A 26665-nucleotide genomic window follows, 5' to 3' on the forward strand; every position below is an offset into this window, starting at 1 on the left:
GGCCTGCCTGGGAGGGCGGGCCAGCCGTCAGGGCGGTCGGCCTGCAACGAGGACCCTGGGGTGTCGGGTCAGCTGCCCCAGCAGCCCCACTGGGAGAGGCGAGGAGCCCGCTGAGTCCAGGGTGCGTAGTGGTGGACCTGAGAGTGTCAGGAGGGGCCACGCCACTGACTGTGAAAAGCCATAGGAATACACACACCTCGTGTGTGCGAAGGCAGACGGCGACAGCGCCAGGAACGAGGCCGGCTGCCGGGCGGGAGGGCGCAGCGGCACGTGGGAAGGCTGGGGGCCGGGCCGTCTCTGTCGCTCGCTCTCCGGACCATCGCGATGCTTCCCCTTCCGCCAGGGCCAAGGAGCAACCAGGGAGCCCGAGGGACGAGCGGGTGCAGCCACGCGGAGCGCTGGGGAGGGCGGGCAGCCCGGGCGCCGGGAGGTGAAGCTGGTGGACGTGAGCGCCCGTGGCTGGTCGACCTGATGTTCATGCGTGGGCGGTTCGGGTTTGAGCTGCCTCGCTGTGGGCTGATGCCGAGCGCAGGCACGTCCCGGGCGGCGCGCTGAGCGGCGCGGAAAACACGGCTCCAGTTCCAGGTGTGAGCCCTGGACCCTGACTGGCTTGGGCTCAGGTGGGGGCCGCACCCCGTGGCGGTGCCTTGGGGGTGCCACTGGCGCCCTTGTTACTTGCGTAACTTTGCGGGCTGGAAGCGCAGCCCAAGACCCGGCACGCGCTGCGAGCGAGCGGCGACAGCCTGCGCCCCCGGCACCGCAGCCCGCGCAGACCCGCGCCCCGCGCCTTCCCACCCGAGCTGAGGCGTCCCCGGGCCTGGCTGGTGTGTCGGGCGGACCCTTTCTCCAGAAACAAGCACAGCCAGGGGTCAGGGACAGGCACGCGCAGCGCTGCACAGGGCCCCCACCCCGCCAACAAGGGACAAGCGTTCTAGCTACGCTGAAGCGCAATTCTGTGTAATTTCCTCACACGTGCTCAAAGAAAAAGGCGATCCTGAGGTCTGGATTAAAAACACTTGGGACAATGCGTGGCCTTTATTGGGTGGCCACGCCCCGAGGCGTGACGGAAGATACAGGTGTGCGGGGGTCCGGCTGCCCGAGCCTGCTTGGCGGTGGCCCCGGGAGGTCGGCACAGTTGCCCCTGAGAGCCCAGTCAGCCAGCAGAGGGACGAGAGACAGGGATCAAGTGTCCCGCTGGGTGTTCATTTTTTGGTCTATAAACGGGAAAGGACGGCTCAGGTTTAAATAAATACATTTATTGTGAGTAATGGCCTTTACTGAGCTCTGTCCATCAGTCTGCCCCGAGCAGGCACGTCGCACGTGCAGCGACTCCCGTGGTCCCCCGGCCGTGTGCGTGTGGGCTCCTGTCCGGGCGGGAACGGCGCGCCCCTGCGCTCCCGGACAGGGAGGGCACCCCTCCCCCGACAGGAGCGGCCGGCTTAGTCGTCCATGCAAGACGAGACGCCGCCTCGCGCTGCCTAGTTGACCTTGTCCTGAAATATGTACAGGTTGTTGGTGGCCGCCACAGCGATGATGTTGTCGGCAGGGTGCCAAGCCGTGTGTAGAATCTTCTTGTTGAAGTCCAGACTGTCCACGCTGATCTCGTCCTTCTTCCGCTTCCCACCTGGACATACTCTCCGCGGCTTCAGACTGGCACGAGGCTTGCTGTTCTCTCTGGAAGCTTCCAGCGTCACGTCCCTCCGTGTGTTTCTGTCAAACATTCTGAAGAAGTTGTTGTAGGACCCCGTCATGATCGCACTGTTCAAACAGAGAGAGGGGCAGGTGAGCCAGCAGGCACAGCGCGGCACCACAGCACAGAGCAAGTCTCGGAGACGAGACAGCGCAACCATGGCCGGGGGGAAACGCGCGGAGCAGATGGATCACGTCAGCGAAAACAAGTATTACAGAGTAAAAAGCAATGGGTTCGTGCTTTTTAATTACATAGACATATTTTCAAAAAAGGTAAAAATACCCTCTAAGTATCACCTGTCCTGGTCATGAGCAACAGGGTGATTTATTTTCAAGCCTGACTTCTGTGCTGTGTCAGTGATTCAAAGTTGATACTCATGTGCACATTCAACAGACACTAGTCTAATGTCGCTGTAGCGTCTTTTACAGAGGACCAAAGAATGCAGTTATAAAGTCATTAATTTCAAAGTCTTTTCACATGAAGCAGCAAGTAAACAAGGTCAGGGACGGTCGCCAGGAGACGTGTGGGAGACGGAGGCTCACTTTGCAGCGAACCCCAGGTGAGTGTGCCTTTGCTCCAGATCAGTTCTGACGGCCTCCAGGCAGTCACGCCTCCCGCACTGCGCTTCTGTGGCACTGGTGCAGACCTCTGGCCTGTCTAGAACGAGCGCAGAGTGCTGACTGGCAGCAGACACGGCCGCGACTGGAGCCCTGGCTGCAGGAGGAGCCCAGCTCTGCCTGGGACGGGTGGGCCACACAGCCCGGTTCCTCCTGGCGGACGAGACCACAGCCTTCGCCACTTCTCCCCGCTTCTGCTCCGATGCCCACGTCCTCTGGCCCCCCGACGTGCAGGGCGCCATGAGAGGGAAGCCCCCGTTCATTTACACGGGTCAGGGCTGGTCCAGGTTGTGGGCGCCTAGGTCAGTGTCTGATTAACCCCGTGTACGCTGCACTCGAGAAAGAGCCACTTGGGAGAAAGCTCGTACCCAGCTACTTGGGCTTCGCGTGGCTGTGGGCATGCGGCCAGATGTAGGCGGGCGTCCATGGGCTCCCTGCTGGGCTGCTGGCTCCCACGAGGCAGGGCCGCTCGCAGCCTGGCCCAGGGACAGGGGCCCTGCCCTTCACCCCACCCCCAAATGGAAGCTTCCAGGCAAAAAAGCAGGGGAGTGTTGTGAGAACAAGGAACACGTCAACACTACTGGAAAGCTTCTGGAGGTTCCTTGAACAGGTGATTTCAATGGATTTTGCATCAGTTCAGATGTACCAAAAAGGAAAAAGAATGGAAGTGCCCATGTACCCACAAGCTGACAGTTAAATGCCACTGTGTCCCCTGCGGCATAATCACTCGAAATCGAGGTGCCCCACCCTGTGCTTGCTATGCCCCAAAGAGTCGCGTGTTCTCAGACCCCGCTGTCGGAGACCCCAACGCCACACAGGCCCCCAAGCACAGGCCCGGGCAGGTGGCTGCCTGAGTTCCCTGAGCCGCTGCGGGGGCCTGCGCTTCACTTCCCACGGGACGTTCCGCTGCAGCTCAGTCACTCTGACAAGCTCTGCTGAGGTTCCTGCCGTCTCGTAGGCCAGGCTCCTCTGGTGGCGCCTGTTCAGGTTCGGCTCCTTCCTTCAGCCCCAACACTCCCGGCATCGCTGTTGTCTGTCCTGTGCTGCTGGACCGCACGGCCTGTGTTCTTGGAGGGAGGTCCCGCGGTCTCGGCTGGCGTGGGTCCTCCCGGCGGCGCGGTGTTCCCGCCAGAGCACGCCGGTACCGCCTGCCGCTGGGGCGCGCCCCCGCAGAGGCGCTCCACCCCGGGGCTGCCCGCATGGCGCTCGAGTGCTGCCCGCCGGGCCCGCTGGCCAGGGCTGGGCCGGCAGGGGCCGAGTGCGGGCTGGCTCGCCGTGCCCTGGGAAAGCCCCGTGGGCGCTGCTGTGAAGTGGCCCACTGCCAGTGCGGCTGCGCCTGCCCGGGCCCCTTGCGTCACTCCCGTGGGGCTGGGGGGCCATGCAGACCCAGGGGTCCTGTGTCCTCAGCCACTGCCCGTCAGACACCGAGGGCAGGCACGGCGGTCTGCCGGCGGGTGCACGGCCCGACCCGAGGCTGGCTGCTCCTGCAGACGCCCTGCACACCGTGCCCTCGGGACAGACGCGCAGCCAGTGCAGACAGACTCGTCACTGCGAGGGGGGCAGGCCGGGGTCCCGAGCCTCCGGATCATCGCCCACTGCAGCCAAGGCTTCTGATGGGTCCCCCTGGGACAGTGCCCGAGCGCAGATGGAGCCTTCCTGCGACCACGCGGGCCCCGTTTCAGGGCCCCGCTGGCGGTCCCGCTCCCGGGCTGTGCGGGCTGGGGCAGCGGGGTCCTGGCGCCCCGGCCCTTGGGAGGTCTGTCCCCCCGCGAGCCCGGCTGAGCGTGAGGTGGTGGGGGTGTCAAGGCGCCATCCCCGGCGTCTGTGCAGGGGGCTCCTCAGCTCGCCCGCCCCCCAGCCCCTTCCTCCCGGGAGGGCTGTGCCACGCAGAGCTGTTAGAGATGCGCGAGGCTGCACCCTGCCACCGTCTGGGACAGGGGCGTTCGTGTGACGTGACAGACGCGGCTCAGCACTGTCGCCGTATCTGAAGGACGTGCACAAAATAAACCGTCCAGGTGCCAGAACTGTCTCGCTATGAATCCACTCGGGGGGCCGCCCTGGCCGCCACCTCTCTGTCCAAGCGACGACCCATAGCCCCTGCTTCCCTCCAGCAGCAAAGGCAGCCTGGGCCGCGGCCGCCCGCACACTTACGAGCAAGGGGCCTCCCCACTTCCTCTTCACTCAGCTTGGAGAGTGAAAAAGAAGAAGTTACCGTTCATTCAGCATTTAAAAACCGCCAATGTAAACCTAGCACTGAGCTTCCTGTCTAACCCCTGAAGGAGCTATGAGCAAGGGGACATCGCTCGGGCACCCTGGTTCCCTCCCCGGGGCTGTCACCGACACACACACGGTCTGAGACGCCACGCCGCCACTGTCCCCATGCAGCGCGCCCAGCTCCCTGTCTGTCCCTGGGAGCTGCGTGCCGGGACCGAGGGGACCGAAGGGGTGAGTGTGGGTGGCGCCCAGGTGCGACGCAGGCTCACCTGTCCGTGCCGTTCCAGCAGCACTCGAACTTGTCGAAGATGCAGTCGTTTTCGTACAGAGAGCAGAGCTTGCTCCGAAGGTACTCGTGGACCTTAACGAGACCACAGGGCGGTTAGGGAGCGCCGGGCGTGCGGGGCGGCGCGCCGCTGCCCAGGAGTCTCACCTGGTGGCTCTCGACGGGCCGGCTCTCCATGTTGAGGTCCCAGACCTTCACTGACAGGTAGTCCCGGGTCATCATGTACCGACCGCTGTGACTGAACTTCACGTCGGAGATGGAGGAGATAATTTCTGAGAAGAAAGACCGACTGCTGGGATCTTCAGGTTCTTCAAAAACTAAAAAACACAATGTTTTGGCTTCTGTTTAGAAACCAGACAACCAATCGCCGCGACCCCCCTGCCGGAAGGAGCCCCCCGACACTCCGGGGGGCGCGGCTCCAGCGCCCAGCCTCCACGCGCTCCTGGCCTTGACGGCTGCGCCCAGAGCGCCCAGGCAGGCCCCACGGTGCTGGCGGGCGGTGAGGGACGGCATCCGCAGCGCGAGCCCCACAGCGCCGGACTCGGGCCAGCGTCTCCGTGGGCAAGGCCTCCACAGCTGCCTGGAAAAGCCCCCGGGACCCCCCGGCGTGGGTCCTGGGCCGGCACCCTGTCCAGGCCATCGTTGCACAGGCCCCTGTGTCCTTGTGGCACTGGGCCCTGGCCCCGCCGTTGGCAGAGAGCAGTGGCACCCTAGGAGGACGCAGGCGCTGCACTCGGGGCCGCTGCGGACACGCCCCACCCCGGCTGCGTGACCACCGCCTCCACCTGGGCACAGTGCGGCCCGGCTCCACTGGCCTGCACGCCCACCTGCCGGGAGGTCGGCTTCACTGCTCAAGGGCCAGGGTCTTCTGACAAGGCGGGGCTGTTACTTGCAGGAAGGCCTTCCTCCTCCTTGGCAGACCTGCCTGGCCCCGAGTTCCACTCTCGCAGTAGCCAGTCCACGGCCTTCCATCCGCGCACTGTGGAGGCCGTGCCCTGCCCCCGAGCCCTGGGCAAGGAGGTCGGCAGGGCTTTTCAGTTATAGCTGCCTTCAAAATAATTTTTTAAAAAGGGAATCTGTACGTTTGCTAGCTCTGTATGTGAATTTTAAGCAAGCTGGTGGCAATACCAAGCACTTATTCAAACATCACTTTGCTGGCAAAACCAACCCTGGAGCTGACACCGTGCACCACAGGCGCGCCCTGGAGACGGAGGCCCGGCGGCCCGCAGCTCACCCTCCCCGCAGGGCTCCACGAGGAGCACGGGCCCTGCACACCCTTCAGCCTCCAGGACACAGCGCAAAGCAGGGCGGGGCCGCACACCAACGCCGGCCTGTGCCTCCTGACCGCCCAGAGTGCACGTCTAGGCACCGGCTCAAGCAGGACGGCTTTCCGGGTGCGTCGGCACCCGCCAGTGACGTCTCCGCAGTATACATCACGCCCCTGACACGCACGCTAATTTCTATAAAGTGGGGCCCACCTACCGGCGAAGAGGAAACGAAACCGCACTCTCCTGACCTAGAAGGAAAGTCAGGGTGCCAGGCTTTCCCAAGGACTGGCCACCAGTCCAGCGCAGCCTGATGGCAGAGGTGGGCCCCAGGGCACATGCATCCCAGCAACGCGGGCCCAGGGCGGAGGCAGCCCGCGGCTCTCGGCTGCTGGCCAGGCCCGGTTGCCGACACGTCGGGACTCTGGGCGGAGCGGACATGCGCTGGCCGCGCCCTGCAGTGCCTCCGGGAAGCAGGCCTTATGGCCCCTGCTTTGCAGCAACAGCCCACGACCAGTGTGGCCGAGGTGGCCGCTGGGTGTGGGGGCGAGAGGAGCGCCCGTGGCCTCTGTGCCCAGCCCCGCGTCTGGATGCAGGGCTGAAGGAGCCACTCCAGCTGGCGGCACTTACACTTCGAGTGCCGGTCGCACAGGGCGGAGGAGCGCATGTCGCACAGGCGGATGGTGCCCTTGCTGCTGCTGTACACAAGCACGTTGCACTGGTGCGGGTGGAACTCGGCTGCGGTGATTACCTCCGTCAGCTCCTCCATGTTCGCGGGCTTGATATCCACAATGTCTGCGGGTGCGGTTAAGGCAGAGAGCCGGGTGGTGCAGCCAGTCCGCGAGCCACGGGGCGGGGCCGCCCCCACGGCGGGGACCGGAGATAAGCTCCAGGCCGGGCAGTTACACGCAGGTCTCCCGGTGCGCCCGCTCTGGTAAGAGGGCCCGCGCCGACACCCTCACCAGGCCAGGGTGACGGGCCAGGGGATGCGCATGCGCGCGCGCACACTTGCAGCGCTGCCACCGTGGACGTCCTGAGGGGCCTCCGTACAGGCTGCCCGGCTCCGAAGGCGCAGGTGAGGGGAGTGAGCACCCGCCTGCACGCAAGCCCACGCTCACCCAGGAATAACCCCACTCGCGTGTTCCCAGATCCCTCGAGGACCCCCTGTCCCCATCTCTGTCATGCGAGCAGATAGGTCTTTTGAAAGTGGTCACAGAGGCAACTATGTGTGAGGCAGTATTTGTTCTCTCGTCTCGGCACAGGGAAGGGCGTCTGAGGCATGGATGTGGGACCAGTTTTCCAAAAAGCAATGAAAGACAGGACCGCAGAAACAAGCCCTTTAGGTGTTAAGAGTTCTCACAGCTCTTTAGGGGAAAAAGGCGAGCTTCCAGGAGGAGAAAAAAATGACAAAGGGCAGTAAAGAAATACTCACAAAAATGGATATCAACCTAATAGGAATCCACGGCTCCAATGAGCAGCACATAAAACAAAGGACCGCTTGTACTACGAGTCCCGCAGTGAGAAGTCCGCACGCCTGCCGACGCGGGAAGGTGGTCACAAGCCGCTATAACACAATGAGGCGCATGGCGGGGGGCCGCGCTGCCCCGGGCAGCGGGCCAGGAGCTGTGCCGCCCTCTTTTCCTTTGCTACAACCCAAGGGGCCTGTTCTAGAGCCTCGACTTGGCCGAGGACGAGTGGCTCACAGAGGATGAGTGGCTCACAGAGGCCGGCGGCGGGATGCCGCGGGCACTGAGCTGGCCTTGGGCCTGCCGACCCTCCCGGCCACTGGGACCTGCACCATCACCGTGCGGGGGGCGAGCTGGTGTTTTTAAAATGGGCACTTGCGCGCAGCCAGACGCCTCGCCACGGGCGCGCTCTGCAGGGCTGCACGAAGGGAGACTCTCCCTCCCTCTGTATCGCTCCAGTTTTACTCAGAGAGAAGAGGGACTGAGAATCGGAGGTTCAAAGGGGAACGAAGGGGACACGGGGGCAGAGGCACACGCAGGCATCACGCCCCGGGAAGCTTCGCCCGGTTGGAGAAGGAAGAGCGTGGGGGGCCAGACGGGCACGGGGGGCCAGAGGGCTCCTCCGACGGCCCCGCCGCGGCCCCAGGGGACTGCGCCACTGAGTCCAGTTGGGGGCGGCCGCTGACAGAGCTGCACGTGAGGTGCTCGAGCTACAGTCGCTTCCACTCCCTCTCACGAGATTCCCCCGGGTGAGAGCGTGGGCGGGCCCCCGCCCCCCGGTCCCGGCGTCACCCCAGTCGGCCGGCCGGGGCTCCGCAGCGCGGAGAGATCTGCCTGACGCCACTTGGTGCGTACGTTTCACAGGCCCCCCATTTTCTGGAGAAACCAGCACCTTTAAAAATGTGGGAGTAGCCAGTAATATTTAGATTTTTACTCTAAGAATAATAGCATATATCACTTAAAGATGAAAGTTTGATTATTCCTTAAATAGTGCATCTTCTAAAACAGAACTCGTCCATGATCAGTGGGCTCTTGGGTTGGGTAATTAGACATCACTCTAACCAAGGCCAGTATTTCCTATTACCGAATTTAGCCGGGGGCTGGGGGGGGGGCGGGCGGGGCAACCTGGCCCTCTCCTGTGCTCACTACTTAAAACCGCCCCCTTGTCAACCAGGAAGGCGGGGGACTTAGCTCTGCCCCGCAGGGGGAGCCCCTCCCGCAGGCGAGCTGCGTGGTTTGGGACACCCACCCCAGGCTCCGGGGCAGCAAGGACAGACGCCCGCACAGAGAGCTCTTTGTCGGAGGGCAAGCCCGGAGGCGGCCCTGCCTGGCGAAGGATACTGAAGCTTCTGTCTGTGACCGCTAAGTGCCACAGGTTAATCCTCAGGTCATCTGCAGAAAGATACGTTTCATGATCACTGTTTACAGAAATAGAATTGATATGGTATGTGTGAGCGTTTGCAAAAATTCGTCGTGGGCTTGCTTCTACCATGAGGTCCATGGGCTTCAATATTGGGACCTAAAAACGGAAGGAAACAGGAATTCAAAACAAGATCACAGCAGTGCGCAGTCAGAGCACAGAGTAGAAAACAGAAGGGACAGACCTCCATCCCCGGGTGACCGCTCTGCACAGGTAATGCCCGGGCTGCCCCTCCTGGCTGCCACTGCCTCGTGGAAGAGAAGGCTGACCTGGCACCTAAACCAGCTGCCTCCAGGGCCCTGAGGCCTCACAATGTGGGGTCGCTGTCCCCTCCGTCCCCGCGGCCACAAGCCGCCCGGGGCTCAGGCGGACCCGCCCCATCTGCCCCACCCCGGCAGCCGGGGGCCCGACCTCCCCTCTGCCTCCACAGGTGGCCACTGCCCCGCGCGCAGGGTGAGCGGGGAGGGCGCGGGGCTGGAGGGCGCACAGGAGGGGCCCTGGGCAGGCCCCTCACTCAGCCTGGCGCTGGCCGCTCGTGTGTTCACGGGGCTGCTCACTAAAGCGGCAGAGGCGTTTGCTCCAGTAAGAGGTTTTTAAAAGGGGTCAGACCCCGCGGCTCTGGGACGAGCAGCTGAGGCCGGCGAAGGCTTCCTGGGGACAGGACACCCACACAGAAACTGGGGAAGAGAGCCTGTGAGGACGAGAGCAAGGGTCACCGCCCGGGGGTGGGGAGGCGCTGCTGTGGGCGACAGGGTGCACCTGCGACCGAAGGGAAACGTCCAACACCGCGGACACCCAGCGAAAAGGAGGGACTTTAAAACGGAAACAGAAGATGTGTGATTGTATTCTTTTTGTAATTCAAACCCAAAAGGGAATGCCTAAGACGACCAGGAGGAAATCTCTCAATTCAATCTTCTCTGGCCAAAATTCTTGGGGAGATGCGCACAGAAAGCCTCCCCTCACTCCAGCCCGCTGCGCACCGACCCCACACAGCCTCCCCTGGCGCGGTGCCAGCCTCCGCGGCTCGGGACAGGGCCGCCTGCCCCCGGCTCACCTGCCCCCCGTCGGGGCACAGGGCCACCGGGCACGGTTACCCGTCCCTTCTGACGCTACAACGATTCAGGAGAACGACATTTTACGAAGCGCAACGGTTCTCTCTCTCTAACCCAGGTCGGGCTGGACAGCCTGCGAGTCCACCGTGAACCGTCAGCGAGGGAGTCAGGGACTCGGGCACAGCCCTGAACTCGCAGGGGAGTCAGGGCGGCTGCCCGGCCTGCGACTTCCGACCTCACCCTGCGAGAGATCAGAGCAGCTCCGGGGACAGCGCTCTCCTCACGTGCTTCACGGGCCACCAGTGCCCCCACTTTTAGTCAGGCCACACCCACACAAGCAGCCTCGAGGGGCACCGAGGCGGCCCCCCCACAGGCCCGGGGGCGGCAGGCCCAGGGGGAGGGCAGAGCGCTGGGGACAGGCCGGGGCAGGAGGCGGGGCCGCGCACTGGCCGGCGCCATGCCGCTGCTCTCCTTCAGGGCGGCGGGTTACGGGAGTGGCCACGTGCAGTGGCCGAGGCCTGGTGTCACGGTCACTGACACACCTCCCACGCCACCACGAGCCGCGGACGTGAAAGCAGCGGCCGGGGCGCCCGCAGTCACCGTAGGGACCGCCGCTCGTTTCCAATCAGGGCCCCACAGACTCCGTTGGGGTACGGCACACAGCTGCCTGCTCTCAGCCCCCCCGGGAACAGGGCGACGCCCCCGACCCGAGCGGTCTCCAGGTGACCGTCCCACCCTGCGTGGCTCCTCGGCCACGCTCACCCGCCCCCGCCCCCCTGGGCGCGCCCCGCCTCCCACACCCGGGTGGCCGCGCCGGCGGCCCTCTGTGCCCACAGCGGCGCTTCCCGTCCCCACGGGGAGGCCCGCCTGGCCACAAGGTGCGTGGTCTACCTCCCTTGCCACATTTAGGGTGCCATCCACGGTAAGCACCAGCAGGCCAAGTACAAGACATTGAGACTTGACGTTTTATTCAGTTCCATCCACACTAACAATGTGAAAAAACCCTAAGTACCAGAACTGATGAAACACGGCTATGGCACACCGTGCCAGGGACACGGCAGAGGGAGTGGAGAACGCAGCCCCCTAAAACGGCAGCGGCGCTCAAGGCCGACAGGCAAGGGTTCTGAAGCGCTCAGCCCCGCCTCGGTCGGCTCAGAGGAGGTCCGCCTCTGGCCACCACAGATGCGCCTCCGTGGCCTGGAGCTCCGCTTTCAGCCTGCGCCCGGCGCTCTGCGCCCGGGCGGTGTCCTGCGCTCCTCCCGGCGGTCAGCCCTCCCACGTGCCATCCGGCCCCTGCACAGTGACAGGCAGTCCGTACACGTGCAAAGACTCCTGCTGTGGGTTCTGCGGGAGCCTTTCTCTTGTACGCATTTTCTGAAGATAAAGTGTAACTTTTGCTCTTGTGTGAATATGAAAAATCCCGTTTCTAACACGTGTATACACGTAATGACCGCAGTATCACACATAACTTTCTGAACCAAGGAGGCCGCCCACAGCCGACGTGGGCGTCACCGCCAACCACCGAACGGGAAGAACCGAGAGTGTGAGGGAACGAGCGCATACCCGCAGCGCTGTGATCCTAAACGGGTCTCGAGGTCGTCCGTCTTCGTCTTTCAGGTTATAGCCTTCTGCTCTTTTATCCCGTTCACTTATTTTCCATAACTTAATAGTTTTATCTGAAAATAAAAACCTCACTCTCCATATTAGAGGAAAAACCACACCGTGCTGCTCCTGGCTGGGAGCTACACTAGAGTGCTCCGCGGGTTTCTGACCGCGGCGCAGGCCCGTCACCTGCGCGAGCAGGACGCCAGAGCTGCCCCCCGGGGGGCGCCGTGGGCGCTTCATTCGCCTGCGGGGCTTCCTCCCCCTGTGAGTGGGCGCCGCGGGACAGAGCGGGCGCGTGTGTGCAGGCTGTGTCAGCCCATCACTTGCTTCCTAGTGAGTGAGCACCCTCCCCCCGCCAAAGTTTAAAGCAGAAATAACTTCTGAAACAGGTTAAAATAAAAAGGAACCTACACACAGAAAATTAAAATTCTAAAGCAAACAGCCATTAAAAACAAAAGCTCTTACCATTCGTAGAGAGTAGAAAATGAGCAGCATTCTGTTGTGGTAGCCACCTAATTTTATTAATCTTTTCCTCAATTTCTAGACTTTTCAAATAGTCAAACTCTGGTTCATGACTTTGAAAGGTACTGTAAACATTATATTCTCCCCTAGAATGAGGACGGCTTTTATTCTGCAAGGAAACATGAAACTGTTTTAATGAACAAGCACATTGCAGGAAAAATGTTAGTACAACCAATATGAACATCAAGTGACCGCACACATCTTTAAAAGTTCAAAAAAAAAAAACAAAAACAAAAAAAAACCCAAAACCCCAAGTCAACAAACAGCCCCACAGATGACGCTCAACATTAAGCTCCTGAGTCAACGCAACCGTAAGAAAGACGCTGCCCAGCCCCTCTGCTGTCACCCGCCAGGGTCCCAGGACAGCCGGGCGCCTGCTGCAGCTGCTGGCCGGGCTGACGCTCCCCACCCCGGGACGGGGGTGGGAGGGGGGGTGCTGCGAGAGCGGGACCACGGAAGTGACCAGGCAGAGCCTGCCCGCCGCAGGGAGGGGCCTGGCCGCCAGCGGGAGGGGCCCGCCGTTCCCCGGGCGCCGCTCAGCAGCTGCGACACAAGCGGCGGGGGAGACCCCTCAGAGACCTGCCACCCGAGGCCTCCCCTGCCAGCCCCCAGCACACAGAACAACGCCATGCGCTGCGGCACGAGCAGAACCCAGGCTCGGGAAGGTGGCCGCTGTCACAGAGCAACGACCAGCCCCGGGGGACGGCAGGGTGCCAGCCCCACACCGAGGCCTTTCTTCCCTCTAAAGACAAGTGGGATCTGGGTGGTGGGTTCACACGCACAGTTATGTTCGTCTCTGAAGTCTTCATTTGTGGACAATGCTGTTTTCTATAAAACATTAAATATTTCATAACTAAAAATAAAGGAGACCCGTATTTTGTCAGTCCTTGCTCTTAATGAGTGAAATAATTGGATGTTTTTGGGTATCTGAAAGTCTACTCGCTGTTGAACACCTGAAACCAGCACAATGAGGCATCAGGGCCGTAACGGAAAAGCCAGCTGCGTGAGCCTCGGCTCGCGGCGCCCAGACGAGCTCCACCGGGAGCTTACCGGGCTGGCCACGGTCCTGCCAAGACTGAGGAGGGATGACTGTATGTATATAACACTCACAAAAGAATTCTCACCACCCGAATCAGAGAGTTAGCGTGTAAAACCTTTTCAAATTTACATGGCCACAATGAAAACTAGAGCTCAGCAGATACATTTGAGCAAGGAGATGCTGGCGCCCTGTGGACCGTCCGCATTTACCAGGCAACTGGCCCTTCCGTCGGAAGCCAGGGCGGCCCGACGCCCCCCGGCAGCACGTGTGCCCCAGAGCCTTCCCTGGGAGAGAACAAGGGCTCAGGAGCCTGCACCCCCAAGCTTTGCCACAGACCCTTAGAGATCAGAGCCGGGAGGTGACCGATCGGCCAGGAAACAGACAGGAGGGCCAAGGGGGCCTTGTCGTGCGCCCGTGGGGAAAAGCGAGCCCAGTCTGCGGGCGGGGCGGGGGGGCCCGGCCCGGCCCGAGAAGCGGCAGGGCACGGGACCCGCTCCGCCCCGGCACTCTCCTGGTTGCCGGTGAGCGCCTGGGGGCGAAGGGGCGGCCGAGGCCAGGCCGCTCCCGCGCCCTCCACGCCGAGCCAGAAATGAGGGGTTCTCTCCCTAGCCGCCCCGAAGGGGCCTGACCTACGACTGGCACCGGTGAGTGAGACTCACCTGTGGGCCCTCCTGGGCCTGGGCTCAGAGGACGCGTTCCTTTCCTGCACCCACAGCACCACCCTCCGGGGGCGAGGAGGAAGAGGGGCCAGACACCCCCACCCCGACAGGGTCCCGGGCCACAGGCTGGGGTTGGTGAAGGGAGTTTGTGGACAGCCCCTCTGATGAATTCCAGGCTGAGAACAAACAACGCAGCCCCTGCACCCTCTTCCATCTGACCCTCCCAACCCCGTGTCTGCCTGTGGGCAGGGCAAGGACCCTCCCCCTCCCCTAGAGGCGAGGGCACCGACTGGGGCTCTACGGCCTGACAGTGTGTGCTGCGCACAGACCACCCAGACATGGTTCTGGAAGAAAAGACTGCCTGGTTAGAGGGGCCTCCGAGATGGAGGAGACAGCCCTGCTTTTCTCCTTGTAAGCACCCAAGAAGGCTCCCGCATGTCTCTGGGCGTGTGGGTTGTAAATTACTGACCTCTTGTTCCCGCTGAAAAATAACAACTCTGCCACCCTTGTCTCCTGTTGCAAGAAGATCTCCGGAGTAATTAAATTCAACAGTTGAGATGATGTCAGCTGTCGATAAAATACAGAAGCAATTTACCAGATCATCGCTGCGAGAGAAGGCAAAGTGAACATCAAAAATCAATAAAAAGAGTCCAAAGGGGAAGACATATAAAACCTTCCCCTGGATAAAGTCAGACTTTCATGGGAAACCTGCCATCACCAAGCAGCGCCTTCTGGGCTCTGGGCCCAGAACCAACGAGCGCCCGCGGATCCACGGGTTCCGCTCCAGCGACCTGTGCACCAGGGCTGATCTAGACTGGGTTGTCTCCCCACAAGGACAGAGGCAGAAATGCAGGAAATACCGAAAAGAAAAAGAAACAGTCCTAGGAGACCGCGGCACAATTTATAACGCATGCCGACTATCGCCTTTAACTAAACCAGGCTGCTGCAGGACACTCACTGAGACTCTGTCACTCCCACGCAGGGACTTTGGCCGCTTCTGCACAGAACGGAATTAGAGGCAGTACAAGTTCTGCCCCTTCGTCCGGACCAAGTCATCGCCGCTGACAATAGCGATGTGACTGCCCAGCGAGACACTGCGGGGCAGGTCCCCAAGACTTCGGACACTGTCAGGACACACACCCTGGACATCGGCTTCATGGGGACCCAGAGAACAAGGCCAAGGGCTGGATACTCCTTAGGTGTCCTAAGTCTAATGCCTGAGTTAGAGGGACAGGATCTGAATTTATGACATGACACTGAAGCAAGAAATACCCCCTCCTCCCCGACTCTGGAGGGAGCAGCGTTGCCTGAGACCCTGCCCCGGCGCCCACTGAACCAGGACCTGGTGTGGGCGTGGACTCCTGAGGGGCCGCGACCCCTGCCACCTCTGTGGCCGCTCTGAGGAAGGACCCGTTCACTGCTGATGGCGCCGCAGCTGGGGCGCCAGCTCCAAGGGCGTGTCCACAGGCAAATGAGAACGGCCCCCTGGGCTGCAGAGCCACGCCAGCCTGTGGCTCGAAGACACGCTGCCGACGGCGGTCACGCGCGTCCTCACGGCTCGGAGACAGACCCCACGCGGAAGCTGCTCGAGGGGCCCCCGACGCAGTGGGCGCAGTGTGAGCCAGCACCTAGGGGTCTGCACAAACGTTCTCATCAGAGAACTGCGACGTGCCTTCTCGCCGCACTGGCCCCGCATGCGGACTTCCACTGGACTCTGCTGCCTGGGATTTTTTCTTTAAAAAAGAATCTTTAGTTCTACTTGGGAAAAAAATTAGGCTTCTTGTTAGATGGGTCAGTTTTTAAACTAAATTTCTCAAGGCAACCTATTTTGCTTACATGAGACCGAAATATCCTGAACTGGACCGAAAGGGACAAAATCTATGTCAACTCGCACCCGGGGCCGGGCCGTGCGACCTAAGTAATGGCGCTCCAGCTGGCGGTGGTTGTCAAACGTAATTAAAATGCACTAAATCTTTTAAAACAAAAACTCCCATGGCCGTCAGGGGTGAAAAACTATTTTCATTAAGCTACGTAATATGTATAAACCTAAAATTAGAAATACCCTCTGTATTTTAGAAGAGCTCTAAAATAAAAATAAATATGCAAACTAAGTACTAACAAAATTATAAAGCCAATAAAATGTAAATGACCAACATGAACTCAGTCTGATACACAGTCCTTTACAAACGAGGCTGCTGCCCACAGCACACGTGCGACAGCGGCTGCAGGCACCAGGCCGGCGCCTGAAAGTACCGCGCGCAGCGCAAGGACCCAACGCCTGGGCCATGCCCCCGCCACCCCCACGGGGACCCCACGGAGAGCGCCGGGCGGCCCTGAGCGGCCCCCTCAGCCCCTGCGATGGTGCGGCCGCCAGCCCCAGCCCCACCCAGGCGGCCGCGGGGCACCCAAGGGGCCTGCCCGTCCGCAAGGCAACGAGGAGCCGGGCCGGGGGAGCGGGGACCGACCAGGTCCGTGTGGAACTGCCAGGCCCCCAGGCTCGCCCCAGGCTGGCCGGTGGGAGCGCAGGGCGACTCCTGCTCTGGGGTCCTCGGTGCCGAAAGTCGGTCGTCCCCCCCACACCAGGGTCCCTCTCCAAAGCGACGAAGCCCTGGAGAGGAGGCTGCAGGGGTCACCACACGGGGTCCTTGAAGAGGAGAACCGCCTGGGGCAGCCGTCGGCTGAAGAGCCCACGTACACACAAAGGGCCCGAGGGCCCAACATGGCTCCACCTAAAACGTGAGGCCACAGCTGAGGGCCAGCTCAGAGGCAAGGGGACGCCCAAAGCCCAGAAGGCCGGCGGAGGAAAGAGGGGCAGTGCGGCGGAAAACGGCACAGCGCTGGCCCGACGCCAGGGGACACTCGTGCCGCGGCCTGAGCTCGCGGCCTGGGGGACGGGGCGCCGGCCTGCGAACCACAGGGGCGCCGGTTTGATTCCCCGTCAGGGCCCAGGCCTAGGTCGCGGGCCAGGCCCCCAGTGTCGGGGAGCTCGAGAGGCGACCTCCCCATTGATGTTTCTCTCCCTTCCCCCTCTCCAAAAATAGATAAAATCTTTCAAAAAAGAAAACAACACTAAAGACACAGGGACTCAGTATGTGAAAAACAGGCAATTACCATCGTCTCCAGAAAAACCCTGCTTTCGTAACGAACAGCACTCACGCGGCCACCGGGCACCGGCATCACCAAGGCTTCTAAGGGCTCTCAGATCCCTGTGTTTTCTTTTTGAGGAGGCACAGGTGCAGGGGGGAGGGCGGTATTAGTTAAAAAAAAGTCCTGTAACATGAGTTCACGAGTATATTCAGACTGCTCTCTAAGAAAGTCTAACAAGAACGTCAGGTAAAACATACAATTCCCACTCCCTATGGTTTACGATGATCCCGCGCTCTGGGATATTACATATTTATACGACAGAAAAAGCCGCACACGTCCTACCAGACACAAACAAACGTGGTCTGTGTAAATGCAATATGTTAAGTGCGCTGTGGACACAACACGTTTCTCGCCATGTGTTTTTAGGGCAGGCCACCAAAGGCAAAGGAAGCCAGGCATGAATGGACAGAGGACGAACCACGTGCCTCCGCCAAACAGAAGCAGCGGGAACCGCCCGCACGGGATGGAGTAAGAGGTATGTTGAGCAGGGCTCTAAGCTATGGACTCTACAACCTAGAAGCACTCCAGGCTGACTTTCTACAAATGATGGCTAGATAGAATGAAATTAATAAAACATAAAATCAGATTCCCCTACGATGAAAACGCCAGAAGTGACGGTGGCAACTCCCCTGCTGCCACGAGCACACGTAGTCGTGTGCCGGCGCCCTGCTGCGCCTTGGCCCCGGCCCGGCCACGACCCAGCAGTCCCTGGGCTCTGCCCGGCCCTCTGTCCTGCACGCCGGTGCTCAGGGTCCCCGGGCCAGGGAAGCGCACCCCCACCCCCCGCCCCCAAGCCTGCATCACAGGGCTCCTGTTCAGGTCCTTCTGCAGCCGCGGGGTGGGTGGGCGCCCCACAAAGCAGAACAGGGCAGAGCTCCGGGTGCCCTCAGTCCTGGACGGCTAACTGCTCCTACGCGGCAAGGCCTGCTCTCCAGCTCCCCTCCTGGCCCCTGCCCAGACAGCGGACGCGCCACTCCTTGGTATTTCAGACTCGGACGAGCAAGAGGACAGAGCATTTTGTCATCTATGTAAAAAGGTCATGAAGCAGGGAATTTGGTATTAAAAGGGAGAGACTCTCCTCTACCTGGAAAGTGCTCTTGAAACGTGGTTCCCCACGTCAGAAAAGCAAGGCTTTCATTAGCATCCGGTGGGAACACGTGCAGCCCAGACAGCCTTCCTTGGGCTACATAAGCACAAGAAAGAATATTTAAACATGCGTGAAAAACTCACAGACATTTTGAAGTGAGAGAAATCCCAACATAGGTGAGATTATGACGCGGTACACAAGCCAGTTGTATCAAACTTGAAGCGACACCGGTCGCCCGGCCCAGAGCATGGCTGTTCGCTTCAGCTTCCCAGGAACACACTTACTGTTCGAGAGTGAAAAGCTCCGCCGCGGTAACTACAAACACTGTAAATTAAAAAAAGGTTAGAAACACGTAGTTTCCAAACTCCAAGAATTCAGGTCGAATTCTGCTGTGAACCCCCGTGCGCCCCGCTCCTGCACCAGGGCCGACCCCCACGCAGGTCTCGGCTTTTTCTCACTTTCCGACGGCGGCAACGCCAACAAGTGAATCCTCTCAGCAAAGACTCACCAACAGTGAACGTGACTGCACTCCGGGTAGGAGAGTGTATGAAATGGGGGCAAGAATTAAAACTCAAGGTTAATAATAAAAAACACTCAGAGAGATTAATATTCATAACAGAAAGAGCTTTTAAAATTTGGTTTTCAAAAAGAGCAGTAGAAAAATGATATAATTCAACAATTCATGAGAGAAATAGAGTCCATAAAAAAATCTCAATGGCATAACCAGTAAGGAAATACAAATTCCAATACTGGATTTGCCACTGAAATAGGTAAACTTAAAAGACTGCCGTTCTCAGCACGAGTGGGGAGGAGCCCTCCTGGGGAAGGGGGAGTGCGCCCTGCCTGCCCTGGAAGGGCCGCTCAGCTCAGCGGCACAGGGCGCGAGCACCAGGGGCCTCTGACAGCGTGCGTGCTCCTGGGAATCCGGGGGCCCCCCGGACGGGGCGGAGGGAGGGGCCGGGCCCTGCTGCAGCCTCCGCAGTAACAGCACAAACTGGAAACTGACCCGAGGGGGCCTGTTAGAGGAATGAGGCGACCCGGACGATGAACTGCTCGGCAGCCATCAAAGCCTTGCAAGAAGGGAGCATGGCTGAAATACGGAGCGAAGGCGGCCCTGGACTTGCAACAGGAGGACTGACACCCGGACCCTCGCGCCCACCAGCTCTGGGACTCTGGGCAAGCGACTCAGCCCGACAGCCAGCGTCTCTCGTTTGTGAGATGGAGTCGGCAGCGCCCTCCCATGTCGAGGGGCGGCGGCGATGGCTGGGGGAGCTGTGTGTGCACACAGCTCATCAGGCGCTGGGTCAATGGCCGGACAGGCAGGACGGCAGGTGGCAAAACAGTGTTTCTAAGATTCATGGTTTGTAAGGAATAAAAGAATTACTGCTTACACACCAACCAAATTTTAAAATAAAATTTAATAAAAAAACAAAAAAAAATGAAATTAGATAAATGCCTAAGAAATGGTCTACAAATAAACAGGCACTTCAGGTGGGGCACGTCTGGGGAAGACTCCAGCACAGCAGCAGAACGAGGAGAAACTTCCACTTTTACTCTTTCTGCATCTGCACCATTTGGCTTCCTTTAATGAATGCTCTGCATTTGCATTTTGAAATAAGAGCAACAAAACCCAGGAACGATGGGAGGGGACAGTTCATCCTGAAACGTGCCCTGCTCTGCCAGTCCTCCGCGACCTGCTCTGCCAGTCCTCCGCGACCGGCGCGCTTCGGGCAGTCGGCAGGTCCCAGCGCGTGGTCTGTGGGCGCTCGGGCGTCCCCGAGAACCGCTCAGAGGCCCGGCAGGTCTCACTCTCTTCATGGAACCCGCGCATCTCTTGCCATCTTTGCTGTGCGTCATCTGCCTGGACAAGCAAAGCCACAGCGGGTCACCTGCTGGCACCTCGGCACAAGCCGCGGCCCAGGCCACGTAGGAGCAGGCTCACGTGGGAGTGTTCCCAGTGAACAGCGAGAGCATCTGTTTACTCAACCCCTTCGCCTTAGCAGGAGCGCCTTTAACACCCTGGCGGTACAGGCGCGCGCGCACAGGGCAGTCATGGCGCCCTGGCTCCGGACCGTCTGGGGGAGGAGCGCACACAGGTGTCGGTGCTGAAGCTCAACCCACCTGGCAACTCAGTGTAGGGACGGAAACTGCCCACGACCCAGGTGTGGCGCTACCAAGTCACACACGGGAACACGAGATCCAGCCAAAGGACAAGACAGAACTGTGGATTTTCACAAACAAGACAGAAAGCCCGCAGATCCAGTGTCAGGCTCCCGAGTGTAACTCAGCTGTGGACGCTGTCACCTCTAGTTCGGTCCTGCTGTTAAAGGACAGCAGCAACTGTGGGAGGGGCTGTTACAGCGCCCCTTCCTTTGCTAACTACACGTAAGGTGAGGCCAAATTTTCTTCACGTGTTTCCCGCAGACAACAGCAACGGAAGGAATGCACAAGCCTGTCTGAGAACCAGGGGTCTTCCACTGGGCCCTGGGCTCACAGGGTTTGTGAAGTGCAAAACAACGCCACTCTCATCCATTTGGCTTGGTTTTCATTAAAAATGTTATGCTGACATGTAACAGGTTATGATTTTTAAGTGAAATAAATATTTTCAATTATTCCCTCTTGAGTCAAACATAACAAACATCAATAGCTGTAACCCACGAGAACAAAAGCTCAAGGGGCCTCTCGGGAACCCAGGCTGAGGACCGCTGGTCTGGCCAGGGCTGGCCAGCTACAGCCCAGGGCCCAGTCTGACCCCTGCCGCTCCGTGAACCACGGCACCGACCCGCCGCGGCGCCATTCCTAAGCGGGGCTGCGGGCTGCTTCCTGCTCCAAGGCAGAGCTGTGCTCAGCAGATGCGACGACAGAGACGCCTGGCTGGCAAAGCCGGCGAGGTTTCCTGCTGCCCTTTCCAAACAAGCCGGCTGAGCTGCGCTGCAGAGCAGGCCCGGGCTCCAGCCTGTGTCGCTGCGGCCACGACTTCCTCGCCGGCACTTCGGCCCCGTTCTTCTTCCCCCCAGCCAGCGTGGCCTCCCTGAAAAATGCCCCTGGGTGCCGCCCCTCTGCCTGAAATCCTAACAGCTTGTTCCCACAATCCCTTCGGGGCGCCATGCGGAGCCCTCAGCACGGCAGTCAAGGCCCCCGTTCCACACCCCGGCCCTGCCCACAGGCCCCTGCCCAGCCCGACTTCCCAGCAGGCGGCAAGCTCGCTGCAGCCTCCACACCAGCCCCCTGCCGCTAGCACAATCCCTCCCCTGCCCTCCCTTCCTCTGCCTGCACACAGCGCCCCCCGCCCCCCACCGTCCCCACCCTGCCGTCTCCGTACAGGCACTTCTATTCCATTCTCACCACGAGCCCGGCTCTCGGGACGGTGCCAGTGACCCACCTGCCTGTCAGTCTGGCTGAGCAGAGGGCTTCGTGAGGCCGGAACTGGGTTTCTCCTCCAACACCCAGCACCTGCAGCCCTCGGGACCCCACTGGGAGCCAGCCCCGCACCGGTCGTGCTGAGGCCCACTCCCTGGGGAGACGGCGGCAGCGACCGTCGGCAGGCCCCGTGCGGCCTGCTTGCCAGAGCCTCCCCTGCATCGCCCGGGGGCTCCCCAGCTGCCCTGGCAACGCTCAGGGGGACAGCGCCTGTTCCGCCCGAGGCGTCGACGCGGGGTAGGCAGCCTGGCGGATGGACGCGGAGCTAGTGAGCCCTTCGAAACAGGACTTGTTTCCACAGCCCGCTGCGCATCCAGTCGAAGAGAAAAGCCTGACCCACGTGACGGAAGGGAGGACCAGCCAGCAGCGCGCAGCCAACTGTGCAGCTGAGTGCTGAGTGCAAGGCAGGTCGGCTCCTGAAGCAGACCCGGGGGGAGGGGTGGAGAGGGGGGTGTGGGCGGGGCTTCAGAGCGAGGGCTCTGAGGCGGACGTAGAAGCGGGGGTAGGGTACACAGCACAGAAAGAATATTCTAAGGTGGCAAAGGGTATGAGCGAAATTGGAGGGATGAGAAGTGTCACTGAAAATAATGGAAAAAAACAGAGGTCCAGCACACGGGGAGGGACCTGGGTATGCGGAGAGATTCGAGAGAGGTCAGGAGAAAACAAGAAACTGCTCTTTTTATACTTAAATATAGCTACAACAAAACACCTTAAAATACACGAGTCAGTTGACAGCTGTACCCCACATCTGCAACAATCTACGTGTTACAAAACCACCCCACACTGTTTGATCTTAACAAAAATCTTCTGGCACAATTTCTACATGAGTAAGCGAAGGTTCAGTGAGGCCCCACTGACCAATAACTGGCAGACACACTGCAAACCCAGGGCTTCCCCTGGAAACAACAGACTTTTAAAACCAAGGAGCAAGCCCAGGCTGGCGCGGCTCAGTGGGCCCGCGGCCTGTGAGCCGCAGTCACCAGGTCAATTCCGAGGCAGGGCACAGGCCTGGGTCCCCAGCTGGGGGTGCGTGAGAGGCAACCACACACAGACGCTTCTCTCCCTCCCTCCCTCCCTCCCCCTCTCAAAATAAGTAAGTGAAATCTTTAAAATCAAAATACTACCATGAATCTTGTAAACTTAATGTGGTTATACAACTAATATCAGCCCAGCTTTGTGACACGCAGCCTGATTTCAGAGACGTTACAAGAAACTTGTGCTCAACGAGCATGCCGAACGCATTAAAGAAACCACGCACGTCTGATTCCCAAAGGCAGGACCTCCGTGTGAAACCCCCAGGTTAAGCTGCAGGCACCAGGTCGTTGTCCTCGGACGGCTTCCCCAGAACATGCTTTCCTGAGGCGTTAGTATCAATGTCAAGCACACGGAAATCCCACAGTGGAATGCAGACATCAGACTGGGAACAATTCAAACAACCAGACACCTTGTCCCTTCCTGACGTAAGGGGAAAAAAAAACCCAATGACAAATACTGAATGCCATTTTCTATGAAGAAAAAGATCAACCATCCTACTCTAAGAACAACGGCTGCGACAGAAGAGTTCCACGTTCACGACTACCGTATCTCATTGATTCCGAGGAGCACGTTTCCCCCGTTGTAACGCCTTTGGAATCAGGTCTACCTTGTGTTCGATGAACAGAGTAACTTCCCCATCCTGATGCCCAAGTGCCCTGGATTTCTGTTACCCTCCCCCAGAGCAAACCCCCCTCCTTCCACGCTGTCTCTGTGAACCGCCCAGAAACGCCGCCCCGCCAGGTCGCTCCGGTGCCCAGGTCACCTGCACAGGGCCCGGGGCTCAGGCTGCAGTTACGCGGATACGCCTTTCGTCTTCTTTAGCTTTATTTCCCTAGAAAAAGATCTCTAATTTAAAGCAACAGATCAGACCATGGATTAAAATACTGATTAAAACAAAATCATCACATAAAAAGTCAAGAGACTTAAAACAAGAAATTCTGAGATGAAAGGAACCAGATACGATCAAGCTATGCAAAAGCCACATGAAAGCAGGGGACAGTTCCTTACAAAACCCTCCTCCCGCCCAAGCAATCACCGTGCAAAGGCCAGGGACCCACCTCTCCCTGCAAGAAGGCAGCGGCGTCACCACCAGCCGCCGGGCGCCAGAGCTCCCGCGTCACCTGCGCGACACCAGGCGCTGCACTCGCTCCTCCTCCCTGAGCCTCCCCTCCAAGCACCTCAGACTGCCCGCTCCCCAGCCCCCACCACCAGTGCCATAGGGTCTGACAGGCAATCCCTTCCGGAGGGTCTCACCGCCTGCTTTCAGGCACCACGCCTACGGTCCCCGAGGGTGAGAGGTCAGGGCTCTAGGACCCAGCGTCCCTGGGCCGGGCTGCCACCTCCCCCAGCAGGGGCAGCAGTACGGGCCGCGGGCGATCACTGACCAGCACCGCACTCCCGGGCCCTGGAGCCAGGCGCCCGGCTGCAAACGCCCGCTCTGCCGAGTGCAGGCTGCTGCCCGAGCCGCTGGCCCCGGCGCGGGGGCTTCGCGTCTGAAGCGGGAAAGCAATGGCGAGGATGGCGCTGGGGGCCCGGGCAGGCACCGGCGGCCTGGAGCAGCCTCTGGGACACCATGCTCACCGCTGGGGGCGGCGGTGACCTTCTGGGCGGGGCCTCTGCCAGGGGCTGGGCTGGGGGTTCAGCACGGAGCCCTCGAGCTTGAGAAGCTCACGCTCTGCAGAAGGCGGACAAGCAACGGGCCGCGGCGACACAGGGACACCGCAGGCGTTCGCCGGGGCAGTTCTCCATGGGAACGCAGTGGGGCCGGGTGACGCCTCCTGCGTGAAAAACTCGCACTCAACAATTCCCAGAAAGCAACCACCGTCGGGAATATGGTACTTGGAGGCATAAGCCAGCGGCCGCCCTCCCTGCCTCCGGCGGCCGCGCCTGGTGCTCCGGCCGCGGCTCTCGCCCATCTGGGCAGGAGGGCCCCTTCCCACCTGCGCGGCCGGGGCCAGGCCTTGGCCAGCGGCCCAGCTGTCCTGCCACGGCCGGGAGATGCCCCGCCCGCGAGGCCCTCCTCCTCCGAGGCCCGGGTCTCACCCGGGGCTGCGCCCTCCGAGCCCCAGGCGGTCAGAGCTGCGCACGGAGCAACGACAAGCCCCAGCCCGCGGGGCCCCTGCTCTCAACTCCCGGCCCCGGGCGGGCCCTCAGCCGAGCAGAGCTCGGACCCGGCGCCGCGCCGGCCGCCCTGAGCCCGACGCTGCGGTCCCGACGCGGCTACCCGCTCCCTCTCGGCGGCCTGGCGGGCCCCGTCCTCCCCGCTGCGCAACGGTCGCTGGTCGCCGACGGCCCCACTTTTCTGCTTTGGCAGCGGCTTCGATCGACAACCCTCACGGCTCCAACTAGGGCGACAGGGGCCGGGCCCCACGGAGGACCGAGGCCGCCGCGCGCGCGGACCCGGAGCAGAGCGAGCCCGCACACGCGGCTCCCTCGAAGCCGCGCCGGCCCCGTCGGCCCCGCTCAGAGGACAGCGCGCTTCCCGACGCCGCCCGCCGCGGGCCGCCGGCGGGGCCGACTCGTCGCCCGTCCGCGCCCCTTCCTCCCGGGGCGCCGGGGTCCCGGGGGCGGAGGAGGGCACCGCGCGCGGCGGCCGGTCGCCCGGGGCGGCGCAGCAGGGGTGCGGGTGAGCGCGGCCCGTCGCCGCGGGCCCCCGACAGGCGGCTCGGGGAGGCCCCCGGGGCTCGCAGTGAGGAGGACACGGCCAAGTTCCCCAGAGAAGCAGCGGGAGTGGACGACGGTGGAGAAACCGCGCCCGACGCCCGCCCCAGCCCCGCAGGGCACAGGCGGCCGCTCTGCGACGCCGGCCCGTCCGGGGGCCCGCGCCCCCGGGCTCCGCAGCGACTCCAGGCAGCCCCCTGCGGCGGGAAGACCGAGGGCGAGCAGCGCCATGACCTTGCCCCGCGCGCTGCAGCTCGGACCTCTGCGCGGACGCTCCCGGCGGCCGCGGCCGCCACCCCGGGGGCCGGAGACCGGGGGCCGATGACCGAGGGCCGGGGCCGCGGGCGGGGCGGTGAGGGCCGCGGGAGGGCGCGGTCTTACCTTCCGCCACGTCCTCGTCGATGGCCCCCTTCACCTGCGAGAAGCACCACTGCAAGTCGTTGCCGCTCGCGGGGCAGCCGCCGCCTCCGGCTCCTGCGGACACACCGGGCACGTCAGGCCGCGCGGCCCCGCCCGCCCGCGCCCCCTGCCCCGGCCCGGCCACGCGCCCCCGCGCGGGCCCTCACCTGCCATGGCCGGCCGGCCGGCGGGCGCCGAGGCGGCGGCGGACGAAGCAGGCGGCCCCGCGCTGCTGCCGCCTCAGCACCTCAGCCCGGCCGCTGCCGCTGCCGCCGCCGCCGCCGCCGCCGGGGAGGGATTTTTTTTTTCCCTTTTCAAAATGGCGCCCAATGCCCGTCGCCCTGTTCAATGACGTCATTCCCCCGCCCTCTCCGCGGCCGCGGGCGGGGCCGCCGGGATCTCCCCTGGGCCGGGGGGCGGGGCCTGGGGCCGCGGGGACTGCCGGGGGCTGCCGGACCGCGCCGACTGCGCCTGCGCGAACACTCCCGTGCGGCGCGGGGCGCCCGGAAGAGGGCGCTTCAGGCATCCAGGAGACGCCACGGCCTGCAGGCTGTGAACCCGGGCCCGGCGGTTCCTTGAAAACCGCTAGCGGCGCTGTGGGCCGCCGCACACCTCTCCAGGGTTTACGGGAGGGCTCCAGCGGCCCCGCCCCAGCCAGCGCTTCGGCCAATGGGAGCGCGCTCCGACGGGCGAGCGGGCGGGGCGTGCCGGCTCGGTTGGCACCTGGAGCGCGCGGCGCCTGAGCGCGTCCTCTCTGGCCCCTTCGAGTCGGGCGCAGTGCGAGCCTCGGGACGTCCGTGTTCGTCCTTGATGGCAGCCTGAGACACTAGGTGAGCTCACCGCGAGAGGGGCGGACGGGGAAGAGGGCCGAGGACCGAGCCCCGGAGGAGAGGCAGCGGCCACCGGGGCGCTGGGCTTCCGGAGGACCGGCGGCGAGGACAGGGGCGGTCGTCTCCGCTGCGCGCCGCGCGCCGGGAGAGACCGCTGGCTGTCGCGCGCCGCGGCGGGGTGCGGGGTCCGACCCTGACGGCCTGCAGTGGGCCGTGCGGAGAAAGCCGGGGAACGGCAGGCAGTGCGCTCA

General features: G+C 61.8%; 1 protein-coding gene across 2 annotated transcripts; it reads right to left on the reverse strand.

The window, feature by feature from the left end:
* Window positions 1-1080: 1080 nt before the first annotated feature.
* Window positions 1081-25889, reverse strand: PPP2R2D (protein phosphatase 2 regulatory subunit Bdelta). Of its 2 annotated transcripts, XM_054585044.1 has the most exons (10): window positions 25752-25889; window positions 25567-25659; window positions 14305-14402; window positions 12081-12246; window positions 11574-11686; window positions 8880-9057; window positions 6703-6867; window positions 4955-5124; window positions 4791-4882; window positions 1088-1758 (listed from the first exon to the last, which is right to left on the reverse strand). In XM_054585044.1, the coding sequence occupies exons 1-10, from the start codon at window positions 25756-25758 to the stop codon at window positions 1479-1481; spliced, it is 1362 nt and encodes a 453-aa protein (XP_054441019.1). In that variant the 5' UTR covers window positions 25759-25889; the 3' UTR covers window positions 1088-1478. The 2 variants fall into 2 exon arrangements, with proteins under 2 accessions (XP_054441023.1, XP_054441019.1); XM_054585048.1 differs by lacking the exons at window positions 11574-11686; window positions 12081-12246; window positions 14305-14402; window positions 25752-25889 and having other exon boundaries at window positions 1081-1758; window positions 25567-25648.
* Window positions 25890-26665: the final 776 nt, after the last annotated feature.

Source organism: Pteronotus mesoamericanus, unplaced genomic scaffold (genome assembly GCF_021234165.1).
Source record: "Pteronotus mesoamericanus isolate MK-2021 breed Mesoamerican mustached bat unplaced genomic scaffold, CSHL_Meso_final contig_1201, whole genome shotgun sequence".
In the NCBI taxonomy this organism is placed as follows: domain Eukaryota; kingdom Metazoa; phylum Chordata; class Mammalia; order Chiroptera; family Mormoopidae; genus Pteronotus; species Pteronotus mesoamericanus.